At 35.0% G+C, this 23,670-nt stretch overlaps 1 protein-coding gene across 4 annotated transcripts in view; it reads right to left on the bottom strand.

Annotated features, from left to right (window-relative positions):
- LOC105495877 (gamma-aminobutyric acid type A receptor subunit alpha3) overlaps positions 1 to 23,670 on the bottom strand; it is a 284,992-nt gene that overhangs the window by 44,831 nt on the left and 216,491 nt on the right. For all 4 annotated transcript variants that reach the window (XM_071089115.1, XM_011765764.2, XM_011765765.3 and 1 more), the window contains one exon: positions 12,439 to 12,521. In XM_071089115.1, coding sequence (XP_070945216.1) covers positions 12,439 to 12,521 — 83 coding nt within the window. The remainder of the gene's footprint in view (positions 1 to 12,438; positions 12,522 to 23,670) is intronic.

The raw sequence follows: 23,670 nt of genomic DNA, 5'->3' as shown, positions 1-23,670 counted from the left end.
AATTTTTGAGTTTTCATGTGGTTAAGAAAGGAAAAAGGACATTTAAAAAAGATTCTACATGATCCTAACATTGTAGCTTTTGCAAGTACATGGATAATGATGGAATTTATTCACCCACTGGGGAACAGAATTCTTCCCAGTTAGGCCTCTTTCTGCTTTCCTTCCTCCATGGATTTGGGCTCCTTTAATTCCTCAGCTTCTCTCCTATAAAACTGCCCCCTCATCTCAATTACAATCATTGTACTTTCATGGAGGAGCTGGGGTAGGGTGGAGGGACTGGTTCCTGAAGAAAGGATATCTACCTGACATTTAGAACTTTTGCACTCGCTGAATGGGCCCCTCAATATATCTCATATGAGTTATAATGGCTAAAGCATCTCCTTGTCTTTAGTTGCTTAGCAAAATGCCTCCTTCTGTTATCTGAGCCTTGGTACGTAACACACCCCAGGAAAAATGGAAGTAACAAACAATCTTGCCATGTTAGCACAAATGAGAATGTATTTCTTTTGAAATATTGTCAGAAACCACTTGCTTGATAAATTGATTTAATCAGTTACCCGTTCAACAAATATCAAGGCATCATATTAGATAGTGAAGACACAGAGGTCATAAATCATTTGAGGCCCCATCACCTCATTGAGCTTACAGTCTAGTGAGAAAAGACAGACAATAAACAAGTAAATAAATAATATAGTAACAGATAGTGGTGCATGCTATAAAGAAAATAAAGTAGAGTTACAGGGTGAGGAGGGGCGTCATTAGATACAGTGATAAGAGAAGATCTCTCTGAGGGTAGTTTCTAATCTAAAACATTAAAAAATGAGAAGGAGTCAGTCATGCAAGAGCTTGATGGAAAACATTTCAGGCCAAAATAATAACAAAACAACTAAACCTCCCAAACTCCCCAAAACCAGCAAATGCAAAGTCTTCTATGTGGTAAAGAGTTCTAGGAACTGGCAGAAGGCCAGTGTAATGGGGAAAGGGATATGATACAAGGTTGAGGAGGTAAGTAACCAGAATACAGGATCTAAACCAAGATACAGAACACAAAGAGTTTTAGTGAAAAGAACTTAAGTTTGGTTTGGACATAGTAAAAATCCAAGGATTCTCCAGATTTCCCAGCACCATATGTTGAAGAGACTGCCCTTCCCTTAATGTGTATTTTGGTGCTTTTGTCAAAAATCAGTTGGCTGTAAATATGTAGGTTTATTTCTGTATTCTTTATTCCTTTATTTTTTTATTTTTATAGATTTGGAGACTACAAGTGCAGTTTTGTTAAACTGATATATTGTGTAGTGAACAAGTCTGAGCTTTTAGTGTACCCATTGCCCAAATACTAAACACTGCACCCTACAGGTATTTTTTCAATCTTCACCCCCTCATACCCTCCCATTTTTTGGAATCTCCAGTGTGTATTATTCCACTCTCTGTATCCATGTGTGTCCATTATTTGTATCCCACTTACAAGTGAGAATATGCAGTAGTTGAGTTTATGAACTATATCACTGAGGATAGTGGCCTCTAGTTCCATCTATGGTGCAGCATACACATGATTTCATCCTTTTTATGGCTGAGTAGTATTCCATGGTGTCTGTGTATGTGTTTGTGTGTGTACATACATATATGTACCAATTTTCTTTATCCAGTCATCCACTGATGGACATTTAGGTTGATTCCATGACTTTGCTATTGTAAATAGTGCTGTGATAAACATACAACTGCATGTGTCTTTTTATGTTCCATTGTTCTATGTGTCAATTTTTATGCCACTACCATGCTGTTTTGGTTACTATAGCTTCATGGTATATTTTGAAGTCAGGTAGTGTGATGTCCCTAGGTTTATTCATTTTGCTTAGTATAGTTTTGGAGATTTTGGGTCTTTTGTGGTTTCATATGAAGTTTAGAATTTTTTTTCTATTTCAGGAAGCATGTAATTGGTGTTTTGATAGCAATTGTATTGAATGTGTAGCTTGCTTTGGGTAGCATGAACATTTTAACAGTATCAGTTCTTCCAATCCATGAACATAAGACCTCTTTCTACTTATTTGTGTCTTATTCTGTTTTTCTAATTTGTGTTTATAGTTTTCATTGTGGAGATCTTTTACCTCCTTGGTTAAATTTATTCCTAGGAATATTATTGTTTTGTAGCTATTGTAAATGGAATCACTTTCTTTTTTCAAATAGTTCACTATTGACATATAGAAATGGTACTGACTTTTGTATGTGGATTTTGTATCCTTCCGTGTTGCTTATTTTCTTCATTAATTCTAACAATTTTTTGTTTAGTTCTTTAGGGATATATATACACACACAAACACACACATATACACACATATATGTATGTGTGTATGGAAATATATATATTTATTTATATGATTATGTCATCTGCAAATAGGGACAATTTGACTTCCTCCTTTCCAATTTGGATGCCTTTTATTTCTTTCTCTTGCCTAATTGCTCTGGCTAGGACTTCTAGTACTTCTAGGACTTCTCACCAGTAGTTGTGAGAAGCGGTGAGACTGGGTATCCTTGCCTTGTTTCACAGTTTCAGATCTTAGAAAAGAGCTTTCAACCTTTTCCATTCAGTATGATGTTTGCTGTAGGTTTGTCATATATGGCCTTTATTGTGTTGAGGTACATTCTTTTTCTATACCTAATTAGTTAAGAGCTTTCATCATGAAGAGATGTTGAACTTTATTGAATATTTTTTTCTTCATCTACTGAAATGACCATGTGTTTTTTGTCCTTGATTTTGTTGATGTCATGTATCACATTTATTCATTTGCATGTTTTCAACCATTTTTGCATCCCTGGGATGAATCCCATTGCCTCTTCAACATGGTGCTGAGAAAACTGCATGTCCACATGTACAAGAATGAGACTAAACCCTTATCTCTCACTATAAACAATCGAATCAAAATGGATTAATGACTTAAATGTAAAACCCAAAGCTATAAAATTACTAGAAGAAAATGTAGGGGAAATTCTCCATGCCATCAGTCATCTAGGCAAGGTTCTTTTAGATAAGAATCCAAAAGCACAGGCAGTAAAAACAAAAGTAGAAATATGGAATTTTATCAAACTAAAAATCTTCTGTAGAGCAAATGAAACAACCAACAGAGCGAACAGAAAATACACAGAATGGGAAAAATATTTTCAAAGTACACATCTGATAAGGGGTTAATATCCAGTATATATAAGGAACTCAAATAACTCAATATAAAAAAATCTGATTTTAAAAATGGGCAAAAGACCTTAATAGACATCTCTCAAAAGAAGATATACAAATGGCCACCAGGTATATAAAAAATGCCCAGTATCACTAATCATTACAGAGATGTAAATCAAAACCACAATTAGATATCACCTCACCCTGGTTAGAATGACTATTATCAAAAAGACAAAAGAGAACAAGTGCTGGAAAAGATGAGAATAAAGGGGAACTCTTTCTTATACACTGTTGGTGAGAATGCAAATTAGTACTGCCACTATGAAAAAAAGTAAGGCGTTTCCTCAAAAAATTATAAACCAAATTACCATAATATCCAGCAATTCCACTACTGGGTATACACCCAAAATAAATAGAGTATGTTCAAGAGATATCTATACTTCAATTATTATTTTAGCACTGTTCAAAATAGACAAGATGTGGAATCAATCCAAGTGTCCATCAATGAATGAATTAATAAGAAAATGTTATATAAACACACACACACACACACACACACACACACACACACACACAATGGAATGCTATTCAGCCATAAAAAGAGAATGAAATTCTATTATTTGTGGCAATGTGGATAAAATTGGAAGATATTATGTTAAATGAAGTGAGCAAGGCTCGGAATGACAAATATTGCATTGTATCATTCATATACATAATCTAAAATAGATGCTATCATAAAAGTAGAGAGTAGAATGGCGGTTACCTGAGGCTGGGGAAGGAGAAGAGAGAGGGCCTGGAGAGAGCTTGGTTAATGGAGGGAGATTGATTAATGGGTACAAGGTATAGTTGGATAGAAGGAATAAGTTCTGGTGTGCTATTGTGCAGAAGGCTGATTATATTTAAAAAAAAATTGTATGATATATTTCAAAATAGCCAGAAAAGAGGATTTTGAATGTTCTCATCACAAATACATGATAAATGTTTGAGATAATGGAAATGTTAAATACCCCAATTTGATCATTACACAATATATATATTTATTGAAACATCTAATTGTACCCAAAAAGTATACACACTTATTTGTCAATTAAAACAAAAATAATTTTTTAAAAATTTAGGCATTCTGATGAATCTGAAAGCTACAGTCCGAGGTTGGTATATATAAAACCAAATGGAAACAGGTACTATATTGGTTTATAACTTAATCAAATAATTGCAATTCTCAAAACTTTTATTATTCACAGTGACAGGACAAGTTATAGCCACTAATTACTGGCAAATTAAGAAAATTTTGAATTTCTAGTGCAGAGTATATATGCTTCTTTATGTATTGAGATGATCGTGTGGTTTTTGTCCATTTTATTAATATGTCATATTATGTTGAATAGTTTTTCGTTGTTGAGCCAACTTTGTATTCCTGGGATAAATCTCACTTAAAACTGATGTATAATCCATTTTATAAGTTGCTTGAATCAGTTGCTAGAGTTTCGTTGAAGATTTTTGTGTCTTATGGCTGTCTTATGATTATAGTCATAAGAAATACTTGTCTATAGTTGTATTTTCTAGTGACCTTTGGTTTTGGTATCAGGGTAACACTAGCCTCGTAGAATGAATTAAGAAATGTTCTTTCCCCTTCTATATTTTGGAAGAATTATTTGTGAAACCCTGGTATTGATTGGTATCAAGTCTTTTTCAAATGTTTTGTACAATTAGATCTAAGCCTGGGCTTTTCTTTGTGAGAAGTTATTAAATCACTAATGTAACCTATTTACTTAGTATAGGGTCAATGAAAACTTATATTTCTCCTTCAGTCAGTTCCATCAGTTTGTATATTTCTATGACTTTTTTTCATTTCATCTCGGTTATCTAATTGGTTGGTGTACAGTTGCTCATAGTATTTCCATAAAATCCTGCTTATTTCTGTAAGGCAAGCATGATGTGCCTTCTTTCATGCTTTTAGTAATGTGATTCTATTCTTTTATTTGCTTTGTCTGTCTGGTGAAAGGTTTATCAGTTTTGCTGATCTTTTCAAATAACAGATTTTTTGGTTTTCTTTAATTTTTAAAATTCTTTATTTTATTTATTTGTACTCTAATATTTATTATTTTTTCCTTCTGCTTGCTTTGGATTTAGTTTGGTCTTCTTTTTCTAGTCTCTTAAGGTGGAAGTTCAGGTTATTGATTTTAGATTTCTCTTTTAAATATAGGTTTTACAATGATAAATTTCCCTCTAAGCACTTCTTTAAGCTGATGCATCCCATGAGTTTTGGTATGTTATGTCATCATTTTCATTTGTTTCAAAATATTTTCTAATTCCCCTTGTGATTTTTTATTTGGATCAGTCTATTTAAGAGGAGAATGTGTTGTTTGATCTCAACATATTTGTAAATTTTGGGAATTTCCTTTTCTTACTGATTTCTAATTTTGGGTAAGAAAATGTACTTTGTATGATTTCAATACTTTTAAATCTATTGAGTCTTACTGTATGACCTAATATATGGTCTATCTCAGAAAATGTTCCATGTGCACTTGAGAATAATGTACAGTCTGATGTTGTTTGGTGGAACGCTCTATAGATGTTGGTTATGTCTAGTTGGTTTATAGAATTGTTCAAATCTTGTATTTCTGTGTTGATCTGCCTAGTTGTTCTATCTATGTACTGAAAGTGGAATATTGAAATCTCTAATTATTACTGTTGAATTGTCTTATTTTTCCCTTCAGTTCTATCAGTGTTCCTTCATGTATTTTGGGGCTCTGTGTTTAAGTGTGTATTTCTTTATAATTGTTATTTTTCTTTCTGATGGATTGACCTTTTCATCATGACAAAATCTTCAAGGCTTCTACAGAGGAGGGAAGAAGAAGATGGGAATAGGGCTCCCTGGTCTTACTGAGAACTAATCATTTTTCTTGAATAACATTCTTCAGAGTGTTAGGAGACTTTTGTTAAATTCCGAAGTTTGGAGAAAGTTTATTTTGACAATGTTTGAAAATTGTCTCCTTGCTTTTATGGAGGAATGGATTTTAGAAGTTCTAACTCTGTCATTCCAGAATTGCTTCCTCACTAAAGGTTTTCTAAGATTAATTTTAACTGCCCACTTAGGAACTTAAGAATTTAAATCACTCTCCTTCTTGATGTACTTTATTTGGCCTCCAGGACAACACGTTCCGTTTAGATTTTCTCATACGTCACCTGCCTTTGTCTTCACATTTATTAAATTATTCTCTTCTTTCTAGCTTCTAAATGTTACCATGTCTAAAAAGAAAGTCCTTCCTTGATTCTCTTCTTTTCTCTGTATATAGTCATTTCTGTAGTGATCTCATCTAGCTGTATGACTGTAAACATCATCTATGTGGATGACACCTAAATTAAATCTCCAATCCAGATCTCTTTAATGAACACCAAAGTTACATTCCAGATAATCAGCACCCAGGAGTATCATTTGCTTCCCTTTCCAATAACAACCCTCACCAAGGGTAACCACTATCCTGACTAGTGCTTCTCTGTGGAAACTCCTTCCTGACATTGTGTTGAGAAAGATACATATTTTTCTGAATATCAAATCCAGAGAAAAATACTTGAGAAATGAGCAAAAATAGAAAAAAGTATTATAATGATCTTGTAAGAATTAAAGCTTAACTATAGACATAGAGACTTTACTAGTTTGAAGGAATCTATTGATGTTAACTCAAAACCAAGAGCAGGAAACACTGTCACACTGATTTAAAGTCTTGAAATTCTCAGGTGTCAGAACAGAAGTACAAAGGATTAAAGTGGTCACAACCTGATCAGTTGATTTTGCTTATTATAAGTGTGTTAATGGCCCTTTATGCTGCCGATGGTAATTTTTGAATATTTAATATTAGTAAGTCTATATACATAAGTATACTATACACATAGTATTTTATATGTATAGTATACTGCACACACAGTATTCTAAATGCATAAAATACTATACACCATATGCATAGTATACTATACACAAACCCTGAGAGTGTTCTTCTAATAAATAACAAGTTTAAGAAGCAAAATAAATCCTTAAACTGGCAATTTTGATGAGTGATTCTGTGTAGTGCTGTTTACTTTATTAAGAAATTCAAATGTTGTTATTCAAATACTATCAGTTTGCTATCATTTTCCAGTGTCTGAGTAATCTTTCATATACTACCACTCTTTATGAATACTTCTAAAGTTACTATTAATATTTTTATTTATTAAAAGTTAGAGATCCGTATTATGAATAAAGAGCATTAAGAAGTTTGAAAGTGTTCTATGAATAATGACTTTTAACAGCACATATTAGTTTTGCCTGTTTGTGTATATAGTATAAATAGAATCAGACTATGTATATACTTATATATTTGGCTTTTGCTCAGCATTGTGGCTGTGACCTCATCCATGTTGAGTGTAATATAATTGTCATTGCTGTATAGTATTTCATTGTGTGACTATGCTACAGCTTTTTATTCCATTCTGATGGACATTAAGGGAGTTTCCAGTGGAGTTTATTACAATTAGCTCTGCTATGGACATTCTTAATATGCCTTTTGGTATACATAAACAATGTTGCCTGTTTGGAACTATGCTCAGGACTGGAGATGCAAAGTTATATGATATGCACATGTACAGCACTGTTAAATAGCACCAAACAATTTTCAAAAACCTTGGTACAAATTTACATTCTTATCAGTAGTGCATGAGAGTACAGATTTGCTCAACATCCTCACCAAGAAGTGGTATTTTCTGTCTTTTTTATGTTAGTCATTCTAATGGGTGTGTACTGGTAGCCTTTGGATTTTATTTTGCATTTCTCTGCTGACTAATACAATCAGCACTGTGTGTGTGTGTCTGTTTGTGCCTGTGTGCATGTGCATGTGCGTGCCTGCTGTCTGTGTGTGTTTGTGAGCTTGGGAAACTGTTTTAACAAGTGCCCATTAGAGACTTTGGCCTTTTTTCTATCAAGGTTTCAGATACTTTTTATATAGATTTGTAGGATGCCTTATGCTTTGAGTCCTTTGTTATGCATATGCAATGCAAATACTTTCTCCCTCTCTGTGGCTTCTACTCACTCCCTTAATGATCTTCTAATAAAGAAAATTTCTTAATTTTTAATATATTTTAAGTCATTCTATTTTACCTTTATGGATAATGATAATCTATGTCCTGTGTAAGCAACCTCTACCTTTTCCAAGATCATGGAGACATTCTCTTATGCTTTCTTCTATTAATAAAAGCTGGATTGTTTTACCTTTCACTCTTTCACATTTAGATCTGCAAACCATCTGGAATTTATTTTTGCTTATCATGTGACATAAGAGTCAAGATGAATCTCTCTCTCTCTCTCATTCTCTCATTCTCTCTCTCTTCTATTCTGTTCCATGAGTATATTTGTCTACTTTGCAGCAATAATACCTTTTCTAAATTACTGTAACTTCAAAATACCTCTAGATATCTGATATCAGATTAGATTTTAATGTAAATTTCCCAGCTTTATTATTCTTTAAGATCACCTTAACTATTCTTGTTACTTTAAATATTTCCATATAAACTTTAGAATAAGAAATTTTTTCATTCTATTTATGCTGCTTCATGTTTATATGATTTCTTGAGTATTAGGGCTGATAATTTTCATCAGTTTTAAAGTGTTTGGCCTTTACTTAATTATTGCTTTTGCTCCTTTATCTGCCTGTTTATCCTCTGCAAATTATACATTGTAATTTCTTTTATTAACTTTTATTTTAAGTTCAGGGGTACATATGCAGGATGTGCAGATTTGTTACATAGGTAAACCTGTGTCATGGGGGTTTGCTGTACAGATTATTTCGTCACCCAGGTAATTAAGACTAGTACCCATTAGTTATTTTTCCTGATCCTCTCTCTCCTCCCACCCTCCAAAAAGCTCCAGTGTGTGTTGTTCCCCTCTGTGTGTCCATGTGTTCTCATCATTTAGCTCCTACTTATAAGTGAGAACTTGCGGTATTTGGTTTTCTGTTCCTGTGTTAGCTTGCTAAGGATAATGGCCTCCAGCTCCAAGCATGTCCCTGCAAAGGACAAGATCTCATTCTTTTTTGGTGGCTGCAGAGTATTCCATGGTGTATATGTACTATATTTTCTTTATCCAGTCTATTATTGATGGGCATTTAGGTTGATTCTATGCTTTTGCTATTGTGAGTAGTGCTGTGATGAACATACATGTGCATGCGTCTTTATAATAGGATGATTTATATTCCCTTACTGTGACCCACATGCTTTTTACTTGTTTCTGTATTTATCTTTCTATCCTTCAGTTCTGCTTTTTTTCTATTTATCAGTTTTTCAGTCATCTGATGCTGCCTTCTGCTTGTCAAATCTATCCATTGAATTCTGAATTTTAGATATTGTACTTCTCTGTAATTCTAATTTATTCTTCTTTATAGGTTCCAATTTTCTGTTAAAATTATACAGGTATTTGACCTGCTTTAGTAATCATTTCCCTTTTTTCTTGAATATATTAGCCATAGCTTTCTAAAGTCCTTATCTACAAACTCTGACATCTAAATCACCTGTAGGTCTGTTTATATATTTTGGTTTTTGGCTTTGGTTTTAAAACTTGGTTTTAGGTCTCATGGTCCTGCCTTTCATATGACTATTGATTTTTCATTGAATTCCATACATTGTGTATAAAATTGTAGTATTTTCAAAGAGAAGTCTCTTTTCCACCATAGAGGCTTCATTATTTACTTTGCTATATAGATAGTATGGGAGAATTATTACCTTAATCTCATAACGGACTTGTGCTGGGTTATAGTTTTTACTAAATCTAGTCTGTCTTTGCTATTGTCTTGTTCCTAGGATATAGCTCTCTAGGATTTTAAACTAGTAGTTTAGCATGGCTTCTTTTTTTTAGTATTGGAAGACTGCAGAAAAGGAAGCTCTCCTTTTCAACGTTTTTCGTATTAGCTTTTGTCCTCATGCTCCGTGCAAATTCAAAATTCACCAATTATATTGAGAGGGAGATCAGCCATTAATTTGACATGTTTCAGATATTTCCTTTGGGTCACCCTAGCCCTGTGTGATCATCAAATCATTGCTGTTTCTTCTCATCCACCAGTATGAGCCCTATGCCCGGTAAGCTGCTATCCAAGGCCAGAATTGGCAAATGCTCCCAGAGATGAAAAAGTTGTAGGTTACAACTTCATCTATGAGAGGCTCTCCCCTATCTCCAGAATTTTAGGCACTTCAAGCTTCACTGAGCTTTACGGTTTTATGGTTCTAGGTTTTATAGTTGTTAATGAAGGGAACACTGTTCACCAATAAACAACTCTGTCCTACCCAGAAATATTGTAGTCACCTCCTACCTGGGCTCCACATGGTTTGATCCCTCTTCTACTTACATCATTTAAAAATTTTCGGGAGGCCGAGACGGGCGGATCACGACGTCAGGAGATCGAGACCATCCTGGCTAACACGGTGAAACCCCGTCTCCACTAAAAAATACAAAAAACTAGCCAAGCGAGGTGGCGGGCGCCTGTAGTCCCAGCTACTGGGGAGGCTGAGGCGGGAGAATGCCGTAAACCTGGGAGGCAGAGCTTGCAGTGAGCTGAGATCTGGCCACTGCACTCCAGCCTGGGCGACAGAGCAAGACTCCGTCTCAAAAAAAGAAAAAAAAAATTTCCTAGTAATTATTTTAAGACATAAGTCAGATAATGCCATTCTTTTGTCTAAAATATTCTAATTGTTCTTCATTTTTCCTTAGAATATAATTCAAAGCCCTTTAATGGCCTATAAGACTTCAGATTACCTGCCCCCCACTTTGGTCTCATCCTCTTTTCCTGCTCTCCCCTTCCTGACTTTGGCCAGCCACACTGGCTGAACAAGTCATCCACTTTTCTGACATAAGGTATTTTTCCTGGTTGTTCCTTCTACTCAGAGCACTATATATACATATATATACACACACACACATATATACACATATATATGTACATATAGATACACATATATATGTACATATAGATACACATATATATGTACATATAGATACACATATATATGTACATATAGATACACATATATATGTACATATATATACATATATACACATATATACATATATAGCTATGCATTGATAAGCTTTCTATTTTCTTAATATTTCTGCTTGAATGTTACTTTTAAAAAATTAGGGTGACACTAATCACCGTATTTTCAATTTCATGGTAACACAAATCTTCCACCTAGGAATGAATGTTTCCCCTAATTCTGCAGTACTTTTATGTTTTCCCATGTTGCTTCTCACATTAAAACATGCTTTATGCTTTACCCTTTAATCCATTATTTTATCTTTCACTATCACTCTTCTCTATATAATATAAGCTCCACAAGGGCAAGGGTTTTGTTTTATTCGTGGATGCATTCCAAGCTCCTAGAATAGAAGCTAGCACACAGAAGATAGTCTATAAAGATTTGAAAAACTAATGATTGAGCAAACATGTTGAACTTAATTATTTGGGTCTTTTCAAATGCACTTTCTGTTTCAAAACACAGCTAAATTTAATTTTGACGTGATCGACACAGATTTTGATATATTACTCTGATGACTCTGTGCAGCACACCAACATGGCACAAGTATACATATGTAACAAACCTGCACGTTATGCACATGTACCCTACAACTTAAAGTACAATAATAATAAATAAATTAAAAAAAACTCACTCAAATTCTATGCAATGTTGATTTTTCTAATTCATTTGAAAATGGACTATATATTTACTACTTTCTCTGTAAAATTTACAGCTACTGGAAAAGGTAATACTTTCAAAAGTGAGCAAATCTTCAGAGTCTCTTCCCGCCTATCATACACTGTTAAGAATTGGATAGAAGTATATGAAGATGCAGGTAGAATATGCACTTCAAAAAATATAACCACATTCTGTTTGACATATCTTGTCCTTAGGTAGCTGTGACTATATTTTATATCACTTCTGTCTTGCTCTCTCCTTTGGGCAATTTAGGAAACAGACATTAATGTTTCAATCTAGTGGCAGAGAAATTAGTCTGAAATGGTAAAATAAAGTTTGCTTCTTAGAAAGAAAACTCTTGTTAAAGGCTTAGTCTCCTCCTCCCGATTACTTAGTACTACTCAACCCCACTCTCTGACCCACCCCAATATCAGCCCGGATTAAAAGCCTCAGCTTTAGGAACTTGTAGCGGACAGAATAGACTATGTTACGTTTCTTTTGGAAGATCAGGCAAAAAAAATAACAAAAGAGAGAGAGAGAAAAAAAATACATACAGCTTCCAAACTTCAGTGGGCAGGCATGTACATCCATGGGAAAATCTTCCAAATGCATGGGACACTCGGCATGAATTGTTAACCTAAAAGAAGGGCAAACAGAAAATGAAATTAAGCTAAAATAAATGTTATTAAACACAGGGTTGTATTCTCACTCAGCAGCAATGGAGTGTTCCTAAGAATAACGAGATTTTTGTTTGTTTAGGTTCACTGAGATTCAAGTCTTTATGAACACAAAGGATGGATAAAATGAACTAGATAGCCTCTCAAAGAGGCATTAAGTATTCATATTTTTGGATCATATCTGAATCCCATCCTGTCACCTTTGAAAAACAGATATATCTTTTCTACCCTAACGGTATTTCCTTAGACATCCCCCAAGAAGCCTGGAAACACCAGGTTCTGACTCATTCACTCCTGATCGCAGTTTAATTATTTCTGAAATATTTCTTCTCAGCAGGCTATTCTGTGAGTTAACCAATTTAAAGATTGCACTGAAGAGAAGAGGTATGTAGAAAGAATATCTTTACCCTGATCATTAACAGACGAAAAAGATAATTCTGCTGCTCACAGGAACACACACACACACATACACCACACACACACGCACACACACACACACGAAAACTGACCACTCCAGGAAAAAATACAAAGGTGATGGAGGACATCAGAAACCTCAGAGGTCAAGTCTAAAGAGCTCATACTCTGTTAACAGAGGCAACATTTGGAAAAGATGCTGGAAGGATTGCTCGGTGGAAATCTGAATGGTATATGACATGTTTACATACTCACTCCCCTGCAATAGTCTCCCCGAATAGTCTATTTCAAGGTTTTCCCTTCTGATTTTTAAATTTTTTTTCAAGACTTAACTTTCCTTGGGCTAGATAGTAGCCTCCTATGTAGAAATGGGGCTCACGCAGCAAAAATTTAGAGTTGCTTGGAAGCTAGCTCTCATGAGCTGCTTCTAACTAGCCTTTATACTTACTGGTTATATTGGACTCAACCCCCACCATCCTTTTGGAGTTCTAATAAGTTGAGAAACTGATTATCAATTATAATGTCACCCATTCCCCCAATGGCTTCTTCCCTTAGATAGGTACTCCTGCTGATAATTTTCAGGGCCCAAGTACTCCTTAGGACCAGAAATCTTGCCTAATAAAACATCAATATATGAGACTGAAAAGAATACACCTCACTTCTATGCAATTACCAAAGAAGCCTGTAGGGAAGTGTTTTGTTGAGGCAACAAGTAAAGAAGTGCCTGAAAGGGATCCCATGTGTGGGGTCTCCATTTCTCACTCTTCACATCACAGTGCTACTGTAACAGTGTTAGGAAGCAAGATCTTAACAAGATATCCACAGGCTATTGCTGCTTAACATGATTTTTCTTTGGTTAATGAGAGTGAGATACCAGGAGATATGTCTTGTCAAATTACAGACATCCATGTGTCTATGAAGGCATAGAACGTTCAATGTATAATTGTTATCATTATGATGATCATTGATAATAACCTATGAGATGCTCACAGCATGTTACAACTTCTAAAGAACATTCCCATCAGTAATTCCACTCAGGCCTACCATAACATTTGTGATGTAAGGACCCTGGTTGCCTGGAACTAAGTATTCTATTTACCTCATTTGCTCCCCATAGTGACCCTGTGAGGGACATATTGCAGACATTATTATCATCTTTATTTCATAAATAAGAATTCATGGTGTTAAAGTGAGTTTCTCAAGTCACACAACCTGGTGAGCTGCAGTGCAATCTGGTGTTCTTTCTACACTAACAATTTTCCATTCATCTGAGGGTAACGGTCTCCTCAGGCCCTCAGTAATCTTTAAGTCATATGAGAGATGCTCTAGTTATCTTTGGTTATCTTTGAGCAAGTATGTTCTATATATAAGGTAGTCATGGGAAGATACTAAGAAAAGAAGGAAGAACCAGAGGCACGAGTCACAGTTGTTGCCCTCATAGTGACCACTGCTATAGGAAGAGAAAGCTAACCCTCACATATGCAGTTAACCATTGACACAGGGCAGGAGTTGAGTACATTAGCCCGAATACAGTCAGAATGCTTTCTATTGCAGAAAAAACTTGAAGGGATATTGAACATCGTAGCTATGGGAAGGGAGATAAGGAGGGTAAGAAGGTCAGACAGCGTTGACATGTTTAAGAATCAATGAAAAGAGCATAACATAATTTGGTTTGTGAAGTACCTTGCACCTACAAACATTTGCTTTTTCTCTCTCCTCTGTGCTTAGGTGGGTTGAGGAAGACGTGGATGGGAATAAAGATAGAAAAGTTTTAAATCAGTTTTGCCCCTAATCAGAAATCACTGCCTTTGCATCCTGCTTTGATAGTCTATTTGTTGTGGTCTTATTCTCCACGTCCCCAGAACTGCTGGCTAGACATAAAGTAATTTCCCCTTGGCATTACTCGTAAGAGGCAGTGTCTTGGAAATAATAATATAAGTGGAGAAAAGGAACACAATTTTCTTTATTAAACTCTCATGGAATCTTTTCAGTATCCAACACAAGGAGCATGTTTTTCAGTGAAATACATTTCTCTTGTGTCTGGTTCTTTGAGTCATGAAACCCCTTTTGTGCCTTAAGAATAAGGTCAGACTGGTGGAGTATTGCAGGCTAGCTTCAGAGTTCAGCTTTTGTCCCAGACACATCGGAAATTTTGTAAATATCCAAGGCAACTTTAGTTCCCTCACTTTTAAAAAGGAATAGAGACAATATCCTCTTCCCCTACATAACCCATCTATCCATTCAACATTTATCCATTTAACAATATCAGGGATTTATAGGGTGGTGGGAGGCACAAATTAGAAAAAAAGAAATCAAAGGCTTTATCTACTCCAGAGGATTATCACTATCATCATTATTATCTTTACTTATATATAGAAAATAATTTCAAAGAGAAAGCTGGGGCAGAATCAGAGCCTTTAAGTGACATGGTTGCCTCTGACTTCAGATCAGCAAAATAAACAAGCCCTGTAAAAATTTCATGTCCTCTCTCCTTTTCCAACCTTTCTCCCTCTTCATGGATTCGTTTGTGAAGCTCTACTAAATCTGGTTGTATTTTTGCTAGCAGTTTTCAGTGAGCTTTTCAAAAAAGGTCAGAATCCCCTGAAAATGTGGCATTCAGATCACAGACCTATAGTCGTAATACAGGGGTTGGCCTGCTTTGCTTTTTATGCGAAGACCAGATACAAAGTAAGAGGCAATCCAGGAAGCCCCTTCTTTGGGAGACGAGGATACAAATGAAGATCTGACGACATTTTTAGTCCTTCACCTGCACCCTTCTCCCCCACATACATACTTCAGTTGTTACCCTCATTTTACCATGCTTTGCCAATCCTGACTCTCTTTTCACCTCCCCCCTCCACCTTTGCTGCAAAACAGTTGCTTTTTATCCCATCACACTAAGTTAAAGTTACATTGTTGCAACAGCCTCCTAGGTTGTCTCTGCTTTTCCCCTTCCCTCTTAGAGTATATTCTATATAACAGCCTTCCAGTGTTTGCCGACCTATTACAGAGTAAAAACCAAAGTACTTATCAAAGCTTACAGTGTCTGATATAATCTTGTCTTCCACCCTCCCCTTCACTCTGCTTCAGCTCTGTCAACATGCCTGTCTCTCTTACATCATGGCCTTTCCACTCACTATGCTCTCTGCCTAGGATGTTCTTCTTTTGAATACCTGGATAATTGATTTCTGCATTTCTTTCAAGTTTTGCTTAATTAGCATTTTCTAAATGGGGCTTACTCTGATCTCCACTGAGTTTACTACCTTCCCTATAGGTAGTAAACCTCATCATGCTTTCTTTTTTCATAACCCCTAAAATACAATGCACCTTCTAATTTATGTTTTCTATTTATCATCTATTTTCTTTCCTTCCTTTCTATAAGGTTATGGATTTTTAATCTTATTTTTTCTTTAATGTGTGCTAACATCCTAGTTAAGTATCTAGCACATTGTAGGTATTCAATGAATATCAACTCAATGAATGATTTACTGAGTGACTTTTCTTTCCTAAAGTCACACATTTCTCTTGGAGTCTGCAGAGAGGAGGTGTAGGCTGGGCAAGATAAGGTTTAAGTATTGCTAGGGTTCTAGGCAAAATCATGTCTTAATATGATTCATTAATAGCATCATATCTCAATTTATTCACTTCAATGGGCATATAGTTTACTTCCTAGAATTTCAGAGCTACAAGAGCCTTATAGAAAGCATCTAGTTTTATCCCCTTATATATTTATGTATGAGAAAGCAGAAGGAACATGTCTTGCCCCAAATCACTCAACATAGTCTGGGAGCTGACTAAAAGTTTCCTGATTCACTGGTGTAGTCAACAAAAGATCCCCAGTGGATGCCCAAAACCACAGATAGTATTGAACTCTCTATATACTATATTTTTGCTTATATATACATACATATGATAAAGTTTAATTTATTTATAAGTTAGGCACAATACTCTTGCACTTTGGGACCATTAATTAGTAAAATAAGGGTCCCTTGAACACAAGCAGTATGACAATGACACAGTCGATTTGATAACTAAGACAGCTACTAAGTGACTAATGAGCAGGTAGCATCTACTGAACAAAGGGAGGATTCACATCTCAGGTGGGGCAGAGCAGGATAGCCGAGATTTTATCACACTACTCAGAATGGCATGCAACTTAAAACTTATGAATTGTTTAATACTAGAATTTTCCATTTAATATTTTCAGATGGTGGATGATAGTGGGTAACCGAAATCATAGAAAATTAAACCACAGATAAGGGGATAAAATACCAAGATTGTTGTCCACTTAGAATTTACATCTCAGTAGAGAAAGACAGAAAATAAACAAGATAAGTAAGCAAATTATATAGTTTATTGAAATGTGATATACCCCAGGAATAAAAATTAAAATATATGGGTAACAAGTATTTGGAAGGGGTTTCAATTTTTAATAGGGTGTTTAGCAGGTGCCTCACTGAGGAGGTGACATTTGAGCAACAATCTGAAGCAGATGAGAGAATGAACCTTGTAGAAACCTGGGGAAAGAGCATTCAAGTTAGAAGGGGTAGCAGTGCAAAGGCCCTGAGGTAGAAGTGTGCCCAGTGTGCTCAAGAAATAGCAACTAGCCTACTGTGGTTGTGTTGTAGAGATCAAGGGGAAGAGTAATAGAAATGAGTTCAAAGAGGAAATTATGGGGCATGAACTAGATAGTATAAGAGCTCCTGGATATTTTTGCTTTCACTATGAGTGTAATATGGAGGCACTGTGGGATTTTAAGCAGAGGGTAACTTGATCAAACTAACATTTTAAAATTACGGCAATTTTATAGAGAAAAAGTTGAAGGAGGTCAAAAACGAAACCAGGAAGATGAAGTCTAAAACCACTTTATGATTAAAAACTCTCAAAAATCTAGGAATAGAAGGCAACTTCCTCAATTGATAAATGGCACTTACTAAAAACCCTTATCTAGCATCATGGTTAATAGTGAAAGACTAAGATACTTCCCCTAAGATCAAGCAAGGATGTTTTTTCTTCCTTATTCAACTTCTTATTCAAGAATTTAGCCAGTCAAAGAAGAAAAGAAATGGGGAATGACTGCTAATGGTATGGAGTTTCTTTTTTGATGTGACTAAAATGTTCTGAAATTAGATCTTGGTGACGGTTGCACAACTGTGAATATATTAAAAATCATTTAATTGTACACTTCAAGAGGATAAATTGTATGACATGTGAATCATATTTCAATAAAGCTGTCTAAATAATTAGGCAAGCAAAAGAATGTAAGAGAATGATTGGAAAGCAAAAATCAAAAGTGTCTATTTGAAGGTGACATGTTCAGACATTCCATGTTCACAGATTTAGAAGTCCTAATAGCATTAAGGCGGCAATTCTCTCCAAATTGCTCTATATATTCAACACATGCCCTTTGAAAATCCCAGATTTTCTTTTTGTGAAAATGGCAAGTTGATCCTAAAATTTATATGAGAATACAAAGGATCTAGAATAGCCAAAGCATCTTTCAAAAAAAAAAAAAAAAACATGAGTACTTACACTTTCCAATTTTAAAGCTACAGTAATCAATATGGTGCAGTTTTGGCCTAAATATTGTAATATAGACTAATGGAAAAAATAGAAAATCCAGAAATAAACTTTGATATTTATAGTCAATTGATTTTTGACCAAGATGCCAAGCAATTCAGTTGAGAAAAAAATAGCTTTTTCAGTAAATTTTTCTAGGAGAATTTAATATACAAGTGCAAGATATGAACTTAGACTGTTACCTCACACCATAAGCAAAAATCAACTACCAATGGATCATAAACCAAAATTTAAGAGCTAAAATTTCTAAAGGGGAACATAGGAGAAAATCTTTGTTACCTTGAGTTACACGAAGACTTCTTAGGTATGACACCAAAATCATGATGCATACAAGAAAAAATATAATAAATTGGACTTCATAAAAATTCAAAACTTTTGCTTGTCAAAAGATACTTTTAAGAAATGAAGAGACAAGGCACAAAGAAAGTGAATATATTTGTGAAACATACATCTGATAAAGAACTTGCATTAAAAATACATAAATAACCCTTACAATTCAATAATGAGAAGAAAAACAACCTAATGTGAAAATGAGAAGTATATATATGCAAATAATATATTCTGTTGGCTAATAAGCACATGGAAATATGTTCAACATTATTAGTCATTAAAGAAATGCAAATTAAAACTACAATGAGATACTACGACATGCACACTAAAATGGCTAAAATAAAAAAGATCAACAATTTCAAATGTTGACAAGGATTTGGAAAAAAAACACAAGATCATAAATTATGGTGGAAATCAAACTTTGGACAATATTTTGGCAGTTTCTTAAAGAGTTTAACATAAGCTTACCATAAGACCCTGTGGTTTTACTCTAATTCTTACTTTAATTACTGTAATTATTCACTAACAAAGATAAATGAAAACATGTGTCCAAAGAAAGACCTATTTATAGCACCTTTATTCACAACAGGTAAAAGGTGGAAACAACCCCAATGACCCCAATGTCTATTATTGTGAATGGATGAACAAGATGTGGTATATATCCATACAATGGAATGTTAATCATCAATAAAAAAGGAATACACACAATGGCATGGATGAATCTCAAATGTGTTATGCTAAGTGAAAATAGCCAGACACAAAATGTCACACATTGTATGACTCCATTCACATGACATGTCCAAGAAAGACAAATGTATAGAGACAGAAAGTAGATTAGCGGTCGACTGGTGTTGGGGTGAGAACGGAATGTTACTACAAATTTGTAGAGAGATTTTTGGAAGTGATAATATGTTCTAAACTTGAATTTTGGGTATAGTTGCACAATTCTATAAATCTACTAAAAATCATTGATTTGTACATGTAAAACAAATTTTATAATAGGTAAAATATACTTCAAAAAGTTCTTATTTTAAACAAATCAATAGCAGCCTTATAGCACAGTGTTTAAGAGCATGGATTCTTTTATCTTTTTCTTTTTAGAAAGCATGCTTACCTTAGCCATTTATTTATTTATTTGTAGATTTAGGGGGTACAAGTGCCATTTTGTTATACAGATATATAACATAGTGGTGAAATTAGGGCTTTTAGTGTAACTATCACCCGAATAATACATATTATGCCATTTAGGTAATTTCCCTTCCCTCACCCCTTCCTACTCTCTTGCCCTTTAAAGTCTCCAATATCTATTATTCCACTCTGTATGTCCATGTGTATACATTATTTAGTTCCCACTTATAAATGATAACATGCAGTATTTGACTTCCTGTTTCTTGGCTGTTTCACGTAAGGTAATGGCCTCCAATTGCATCCATGTGGGTGAAAAGCAGATAATTTCATTATTTTATTAATAAATAGTGTTCCATTGTGTGTGTGTATATATATGTACATAAAATTGTGTGTATTATATAATGTATAATATACATTGTATTATATATAATATATATTATATATTATATACAATGATATATTATATATCATTTTCTTTATCCAATCATCCGTTGATAGACACATAGGATGGTTCCATATATTTGCAATTGTGAACAGTGCTGCGATAAACATCTAAGTACAAATATCTTTTAGATATAATGATTTCTTTTGGTTTGTGTAGATACCCAGTAGTGAGATTACTGGAAAAAATATAGCTACTATTTTTAGTTCTTTGAGAAATCTCCATATTGTTTTCCATAGAGGTTATGCAAATTCACATTTTCAACTGTGTATAAGCATTCTCTTTTATCTGCATCCTTGTCAATATCTGTTTTTTGTTTGTTTGTTTTTGCATTTTAATAACAGCCATTCTGACTGGTGGAAAATGGTATCTCATTGTGGTTTTAATTTGCATTTCACTGATAATTAGTGATGTTGGGCATTTTGTCATATGTTTATTGGCCATTCATATGACGTCTTTTGAAAAATGTCAGTTCTTGTCCTTTACCCACGTTTTTAATGGGGTTATTTTTCTTTTCTTTGTTGATTTGTTTAAGCTCCTTATAGATTCCGGATATCATTTATTTTTTGGATGCAGAGTTTGCATATATGTTCTCCCATTCTGCAGGTTGTCTATTCACTTTTTTTTTTCTTTTTTTTAATTATACTTTAAGTTCTAGGGTACATGTGCACAATGTGCAGGTTTGTTACATATGTATACATATGCCATGTTGGTGTGCTGCACCCATTAACTTGTCATTTATATTAGGTATATCTCCTAATGCTATCCCTCCGCCCTCCCCCCTCCCCACAATAGGCCCCAGTGTGTGATGTTTCCCTTCCTGTGTCCAAGTGATCTCATTGTTCAATTCCCAGCTATGAGTGAGAACACGCGATGTTTGGTTTTCTGTTCTTGTGATAGTTTGCTGAGAATGATGGTTTCCAGCTGCACCCATGTCCCTACAAAGGACACGAACTCATCCTTTTTTATGGCTGCATAGTATTCCATGGTGTATATGTGCCACATTTTCTTCATCCAGTCTGTCACTGATGGACATTTGGGTTGATTCCAAGTCTTTGCTATTGTGAATAGTGCCACAATAAACATACATGTGTATGTGTCTTTATAGCAGCATGACTTATAATCCTTTGGGTATATCTCCAGTAATGGGATGGCTGGTTCAAATGGTATTTCTAATTCCAGATCCTTGAGGAATCGCCATACTGTTTTCCACAATGGTTGAACTAGTTTACAGTCCCACCAACAGTGTAAAAGTGTTCCTATTTCTCCACATCCTCTCCAGCAACTGTTGTTTCCTGACTTTTTAATGATTGCCATTCTAACTGGTGTGAGATGGTATCTCACTGTGGTTTTGATTTGCATTTCTCTGAGGGCGAGTGATGATAAGCATTTTTTCATGTGTCTATTGGCTGTATGAATGTCTTCTTTTGAGAAATGTCTGTTCATATCCTTTGCCCACTTTTTAATGGGGTTGTTTTTTTCTTGTAAATTTGTTTGAGTTCTTTGTAGGTTCTGGATATTAGCCCTTTGTCAGATGAGTAGATTGCAAAAATTTTCTCCCATTCTGTAGGTTGCCTGCTCACTCTGATGGTAGTTTCTTTTGCTGTGCAGAAGCTCTTTAGTTTAATTAGATCCCATTTGTCAATTTTGGCTTTTGTTGCTGTTGCTTTTGGTGTTTTAGACATGAGGTCCTTGCCCATGCCTATGTCCTGAATGGTATTGTCTAGGTTTTTTTCTAGGGTTTTTATAGTTTTAGGTCTAACATTTAAGTCTCTAATCCATCTTGAATTAATTTTCATATAAGGGGTAAGGAAAGGATCCACTTTCAGCTTTCTACTTATGGCTAGCCAGTTTTCCCAGCACCATATATTAAATAGGGAATCCTTTCCCCATTTCTTGTTTTTCTGAGGTTTGTCAAAGATCAGATGGCTGTAGATGTGTGGTATTATTTCTGAGGGCTCTGTTCTGTTCCATTGGTCTCTATCTCTGTTTTGGTACCAGTACCATGCTGTTTTGGTTACTGTAGCCTTGTAGTACAGTTTGAAGTCAGGTAGTGTGATGCCTCCAGCTTTGTTCTTTTGGCTTAGGATTGTCTTGGCGATGAGGGCTCTTTTTTGGTTCCATATGAACTTTGAAACAGTTTTTTCCAACTCTGTGAAGAAAGTCATTGGTAGTTTAATGGGGATGGCATTGAATCTATAAATTACCTTGGGCAGTATGGCCATTTTCACGATATTGATTCTTCCTATCCATGAGGATGGTATGTTTTTCCATTGGTTTGTGTCCTCCTTTATTTTGTTGAGCAGTGGTTTGCAGTTCTCCTTGAAGAGGTCCTTTACATCCCTTGTAAGTTGGATTCCTAGGTATTTTATTCTCTTTGAAGCTATTGTGAATGAGAGTTCATTCATGATTTGGCTCTCTGTTTGTCTATTACTGGTGTATAAGAATGCTTGTGATTTTTGCACATTGATTTTGTATCCTGAGACTTTGCCGAAGTTGCTTATCAGCTTAAGGAGATTTTGGGCTGAGACAATGGGGTTTTCTAAATATACAATCATGTCATCTGCAAACAGGGACAATTTGACTTCTTCTTTTCCTAACTGAATACTCTTTATTTCTTTCTCTTGCCTGATTGCCCTAGCCAGAACTTCCAACACTATGTTGAATAGGAGTGGTGAGAGAGGGCATCCCTGTCTTGTGCCAGTTTTCAAAGAGAATGCTTCCAGTTTTGCCCATTCAGTATGATATTGGCTGTGGGTTTGTCATTAATAGCTCTTATGATTTTGAGATACGTTCCATCAATACCGAATTTATTGAGAGTTTTAGCATGAAGGGCTGTTGAATTTTGTCAAAGGCCTTTTCTGCATCTATTGAGATAATCATTTGGTCTTTGTCTTTGGTTCTGTTTATATGCTGGATTACGTTTATTGATTTGCCTATGTTGAACCAGCCTTGCATCCCAGGGATGAAGCCCACTTGATCGTGGTGGATAAGCTTTTTGATGTGCTGCTGGATTCGGTTTGCCAGTATTTTATTGAGGATTTTTGCATCGATGTTCATCAGGGATATTGGTCTAAAATTCTCTTTTTTTGTTGTGTCTTTGCCAGGCTTTGGTATCAGGATGATGTTGGCCTCATAAAATGAGTTAGGGAGGATTCCCTCTTTTTCTATTGATTGGAACAGTTTCAGAATCCTCCTTGTACCTCTGGTAGGAT

The sequence above is a fragment of the Macaca nemestrina genome, chromosome X, assembly GCF_043159975.1.
Source record: "Macaca nemestrina isolate mMacNem1 chromosome X, mMacNem.hap1, whole genome shotgun sequence".
Lineage (NCBI taxonomy): Eukaryota > Metazoa > Chordata > Mammalia > Primates > Cercopithecidae > Macaca > Macaca nemestrina.
This window is presented reverse-complemented; position numbering and strand designations above follow the sequence as displayed.